Consider the following 6,114-nt stretch of genomic DNA (forward strand, 5'->3'; position numbering starts at 1 on the left):
AAAACTCTTTCTCAATTTATTTTGAATGAAACTTTATCATTTAAATATTCTGTTTGTGGGATAATAAATTGCTTTTATGTTGGTGTCTCTATTGATCCATTATTAGACTCTTCATTATATATAACTAAATAAATAGATATCATAAGAAACTTAATTAAGAACAATCATTTCCTTTCGTTTTTTATTTATTTTTATTTTATCTAGATCCATGAAAGAAAGAAAATATAAATTAGAAGGGATCCTTTCTAATATCAAGAGGAAGATTAGGAAAAACAAATTAAAGTGGAAATACTACCAAAACATTTGAATAAAGCTACCCATTTTGCTCAACTGAGATTGGAAAATTTCATGCTCATGTGAATCTTGGAGGTCGACCAACCATTGAGAGAGACAAGCATACCAAAAATGTCTGAGACTATTATTGTGGAGATATTTCAATATGAGGTAAAGTGACTGTGTTTGTTTGAGAGTCCCCTTTTTCTATGGCTATTTTAACCGCAGACAAATCTTGTATTGAAAAGCTAGCTTCTCCAATATTTGTGTCACAAGAAGAAACATTTGTTTCAGTATAGATCGAGGCTGTTAAGGAAATTTCAAGGCTTCATTTATTAATGTGTTTTGGAAAGTAATTTTTATTTTTATTTTGAAAAAAAGTGAAAATGGTTTTAAATATTTAGTGAGTGTCTTATATTTTAAGTTATTTATTAATACTTGTACTTTGAAAAGAAGAAGAAAACTTTTTATAAAAGAGAGTTGGGATGAATTGAAAGCATTTCCTTCCGGTTATTAGTCGTAAAAAGAGGCATGACCCAATATATATGTGGATTTGTGGTCTAAATTTTTTAAGTTGTAACCACCAAAACGTTGTGCCTCGACCGAGTCACTCATTGAAACTTGAGGCGATCACGTAGCTTTGACTTCAATGGCTTTACCAGAAAATTGATTGTGCAATTTATAATCTGCTAATGCCTTTCATTGCATTTAAAAGAATCATATGGTGATGTGCAGTACTGCAGTCATCAAACCAAACCAGTTCTCCAAGTGTTTATTCGCACATGCAGTTGCACCCACGATTGGTACCTGGCAGCCTGCCAATAATTGATTTCCATTTACCTTGGGATTATACTGCGTCTCAATTTCCTAAATCATTAAAAGATGCAAAAAAAATTAACAACAAAAAAAAGGAGCATATATAAAAAAATACCAAATTGGCAATTGCAACGTGAAAGAAGAAGAATATATATCTTGATTTATTAGCGATGTGAAATTTTTCCAAATTGTGTAAACAATATTTTTTAAGTTTTTTTTTAGTACTCTACGAATGTATATTTTGTAATTTTAATTTTACGTTTCTTTCGAGTAGTACTTCTTTGAAGGTAGACTTGAGATTATATTTATAAATGGGTTAATGTCTATTCTATTCGTTTAATAATTTTTTTAAAATATTTGCCGGTAACATCTAGGAGTAGAAAAAGATGGTAAGCATTTATGAAGCAATAAATAAAACAACATGATATACACACGTGATTAAACAAGATAAAGGTCAAAAATAAAAATAATACATGAATTGATGGCGACTGAGGCAACAGAGTCTTTACGCGTGCCAGGAACAAAATATCTGCCTTCCTTCTACGCTCACTGCTCAGGGCGAGTGGGGGCGGAGGTTTGGAAAATTGGAATTATAATTAATATGGATATAAATTTTTAGTAATTTATTGTTTTGAAAAGTAAATGTCATAAAGTTTCTAAGCGACTTACCTGTTTGAGCGGTGGATGGGCCGGTTCGGTTGTCAAATACTTACTTTTAAAATTAATTTTTTACTCTCTTAATTTATTTATTTATTTATTTTAAATAATTTTGTCCCACATATCTAATATCCTAGTTTCACCCATACTCATAAAAATTCTGTTATTATTTAAATTACTAACCATCCCAATAACAAAATTATTAATATATCTATCCCATTAATATAGCCCAGATACTTGTGGGAAATTGTATACTTGTAGTATATGCCATTTGGGCTGCAGGCACGTGAAGAATATACCACTTGCACAATTATTGATTTCAACCATATACAGAAATATATATATATATATATTTCTGTTAATCCACAATTATGTGTAGATCATTCTAAACGCACGCACGTGCAGAATCGTATTTCCTGGTCAGCCACTGTGTGCTTACAACATAAATTTCTCCAATTTATTTATCCTTTTCACATTAACCGGCCCAATTGAATTTTGTCACCTGGTAAGTGTTCGGATTTTCGAACACTTCCGTACGAGTTTCGGGTTGGTGAGTCTAATTGCTAATGATACGTGTGGCCCAAATAAAAGTACAGGCTACAGCCTTCTTGACCGATCAGGGGCTGCGGCTATCGGGTGGCCGCAAGCCTCTCAAGCTGAAATACGGTCAATATATTCTATGTTTAGGGGATTGTAATCATTAACAAGAAGATTGGCTTTGAGACTTGTTGGACTTAGTCCGCTGTCCGCGGGTATGTCTAATCAGTAAAGATTTGGAAAAACTTTCTTTCCTGGAGAGGAAAATGTCTTGAAAATTATAACCCATTTTTGTCCCCAAGATTCAGTACATGTTATGGTCTAGAATTCAAGGGGGTGGGGTACTTAATCAAACTAGAGCTTAGTAAGTAGGAATAGTACATAATTTTGTTGTCCAAAATCCATGAGATTGCACTTTCCAGCTCAATTGGTAGCAGTGCAGCCAAAGGTTCTTGAATTACGTACAGTTTGATCACTAGACATCTAAGGGAACACCCAGAGTTTCTTTTGGTTTAACAAACAAGCACTACTCAAATAACATGTTGACACTCAGAAAATAGGATCAGTGAGCCCGAAAGTAATCCTGACTTTCGTAGGGGAAGTGCTGGCTATCAGGGTCATCAACTTCATCAGCAATATTGGTGAGCTTCTCTTTGCTAAGGAAGAGGTCTTGTAGGTTGAATGGCCCAACAGAGGAAGGGGGTCCATTCCAGAGAGCCTTGGCAAATTGCTCATGGATTTTCTCTGTTGGATGGAAAGAATCCCACCATACATAATCGCCGGCGTCGTCGCATAATTGGTAATCTTGGACCTTCTTTGTGCCTCCACAGGTGAAGATGCCCCCATATGGTCCGGTTCCACAACATGCATTCACTCCATCCTTGAAACCTTCACGAGCAAAAGTTGTGACTTGTAATTAGAAATATTCCAATCTATTTAATTGCAGATTATGGCCATGGCACACGTACCATATTTGGAGGGTTTGTTTATTCTCTCATGCAGCCAATCATAGAAGTTGGAGTTGCAGTACTTGAATCCTCTCAATAGATGTTCAAGGTTTGCCAGGACAGCTTTTAAAGCATCATTATGTGCTACAGCTAGTGCACATGCTTCTTCAAAACAACCACCCTCGCTGGCTTTGGGGTTCAGAGCTCTAAGGGCTGGTAAGCAACCTAGTGGAGACAAGCTTAGAAACCCAAATTTTCTACCCCCTTTCTCATACAGCACCTGAATAAAAGATACAAAGAAAAATTAGTCAATTACAATTGCATGCGAGTTTAGGAAATAACACTTCTCTAATTCATTCGTAAAGGAAAAAACTTACTTGAATTGCCTGAGTCAAGTTCCCAATTACTAGCCCAACATATTGTGCAGGGTTATAATATTCCTGCATTTTTGGATTACCTAAATAACCACTCATATAGTCGTTGCTTCCGATGCTAATGAAGTAAACAGCTTCCGAGATCAGCTTCTTTGCACTGGCATCTCCTAATTTTTGTGTTAATGATTTTTCAACTTCTTCGAAATTTTTTATTTGGGTCTGAAAATCAATCACCTAATAACGTACAACATTAAGCCATTACTTTAGAAAGTGATCATTTCCTCCTCACAAATCATATCATGGTCAAAAAAAAAAAATTCTTTGTACTTGTCCTTGATTGGTTTCTGGGAGGATGCCAGCCCCACCAGATGCAAAGTTAACACCGTTGATGAATACAGCTGAAGGTTGTAAGAATGGAACAATAATTGGCAACTTTGCATATTCCGCTGTATTAACAAGATAATTAAGCTCGATCAGTAAGTTTGATGGTTGTTGGCGCGCATATATGAAAAAAGAGAAGTAATGCTAGAGCTATACTCCTATTTTACTACTTTGATTAAATGATTACCTATGAAATCTACAATCACACGGCCATCAGAAAAGCGTCCTGTGGGTTCTCCGAAGTAGCCATTCTGTCCGTATGGCTTGTAATCTGCTTGGTTTTCCGGAATGGTGTTGATGTAATTATTGTTGCCAGGATCAACAGTTGAGTCTCCAAATATGAAGAAGGGACGTCTAGTATTTTCCAATGTTGTACTCCCACATGCCCTGCAGCTGATTGACAATGCTAGAGTTATGCAGATGATGATGAAGTAATCCAAGTGAAAAACTAGCCTTGCCATCTCGGAAGACTGCAGTGCAGTTTATCGCATATAATCAAAGCTAAGGTGGTGATTTATAGTGTATGTTAGATCATTTTGGCTTAATTAAATATGGCGACCGAACTCTTCCAAAACTTTCGATATATACTACACAATATTATCTTGTAATAATTGTTGGAAGTGCAAATAAAAATGCAAAGTCAAATAAAGTATGCAATAAAGTGTACATGTTTCCTTCTAATTAATTATAGCATTTCGGCGCAACTTTTACTTTAATTAGCTTAATAAATTTTGCAATTTTTAGTTTTAGCTCTTGAGTGCTAGCCACCTTTGTGGACTTTGTAACCATAGTATTAAGTACTATAATTGTTAGAGCAACTTTTATTAATTTTTAGTAAGCAAGTTAGGCACATCTATTTTAGGCTTTAATATGTAGCAACTTAATGAATTGCTTTTATTGACTTTTGTAAGTTAGTAACGTATGTGTTCACATATAAGAAATCCTTATATAAGGATATTATGTACGTTAGATTAAGTAAGCAATTAACAAGAATAAGCAAGTGGGAAGCTTGATATTTTCTCTTCAATATTGAAATATTGTAATTCAATCTTGTCTTTTGTTCTTTTTGATCTTTTTGAGTGTATGTATATTTGGGTATTGGTTTGTAAACTTATTCCTAACAATAATAAGCCAAAGGGTGTCTGTTAGTAACTCTTTACGTTGCAGTCATCATCCGAAAATTGTCTGCTAGTTAGTAATCAATTAATCATAACCTCAACTAGAGATTAGTATGGAGAGTATGATTACTTATTCGTACTGTTCGATCTTGTTCCAAGGGCTCCATCGTATTCCTATTCTAGTAGGGCTCCCATGCAATTAAGACAAATGTAACTTGCAAGAAAATAATTTATAGAAAGAAATTGACGATCAAGCCAAGTGTAGTGACCCTCATTTTAATATATGGATAAAAAGAGGATAAGAATTGAGAGAAGCTTGGGGTTAGGATGGAATTAAAGAAAGTAAAGGATAATAAAAAAATAATAATAATAAAAAAATAATAAAAAAAAAGCAAACAAAGTTTTACAAGAAATGCTACACATCCCAAATTTTATTCATAAAAATTGGTTCCCATATGATGTGTCATCATCCTATGAGTTTGTGACATACTTCCCAAAATAATAAATCTTATGAGATGGTGACACATCATTTAAAAACTAATTTTGGAAATAAAATTTGGGATGTGTAGCACTTCTCAAGTTTTACTCGATCCAAACTCAATTGGAATAATTTTCTTAAACCTAGTCTATAAAAATGACATGTGTCAATTTTTTTAATAACATGTGAGATGCACATGAATTTTTAATAAAATTTATTCAAATTTTGTGCCTACTATTAAAAAAACATGTGCATCTCACATGTTTAAGGAACACATGTCACTTTTATAGACTAGGTTAAAGAAGTTTGGAGGAAATCTTTGTCCATAGAAAGTTGAGGCCAAATTGTAATTAGAAGAATAGTAGGTCAAAGTGAAATTTTATGAAAGAGTAATGTTATGAGAATAACTTGTATAGGAACTTGGCACAAACCAAGTTTTTTGTGCCTTCCATTAAGAGTAATGTTAGGACACATCCACATAATTCAAAAAACCATGAAATAAAGAAAAGAAAAAAAATCAAAAGAGAAAGATA

At 33.9% G+C, this 6,114-nt stretch overlaps 1 protein-coding gene across 1 annotated transcript; it reads right to left on the reverse strand.

Moving 5' to 3' along the window:
• Positions 1–2,628: 2,628 nt before the first annotated feature.
• LOC132166718 (GDSL esterase/lipase 5-like) lies at positions 2,629–4,446 on the reverse strand. Its single transcript, XM_059577588.1, has 5 exons — positions 4,173–4,446; positions 3,932–4,050; positions 3,608–3,838; positions 3,252–3,510; positions 2,629–3,171 (listed from the first exon to the last, which is right to left on the reverse strand). The coding sequence occupies exons 1-5, from the start codon at positions 4,444–4,446 to the stop codon at positions 2,846–2,848; spliced, it is 1,209 nt and encodes a 402-aa protein (XP_059433571.1). The 3' UTR covers positions 2,629–2,845.
• Between the last annotated feature and the right edge of the window lie 1,668 nt (positions 4,447–6,114).

The sequence above is a fragment of the Corylus avellana genome, chromosome ca11 (genome assembly GCF_901000735.1).
Source record: "Corylus avellana chromosome ca11, CavTom2PMs-1.0".
NCBI lineage: Eukaryota > Viridiplantae > Streptophyta > Magnoliopsida > Fagales > Betulaceae > Corylus > Corylus avellana.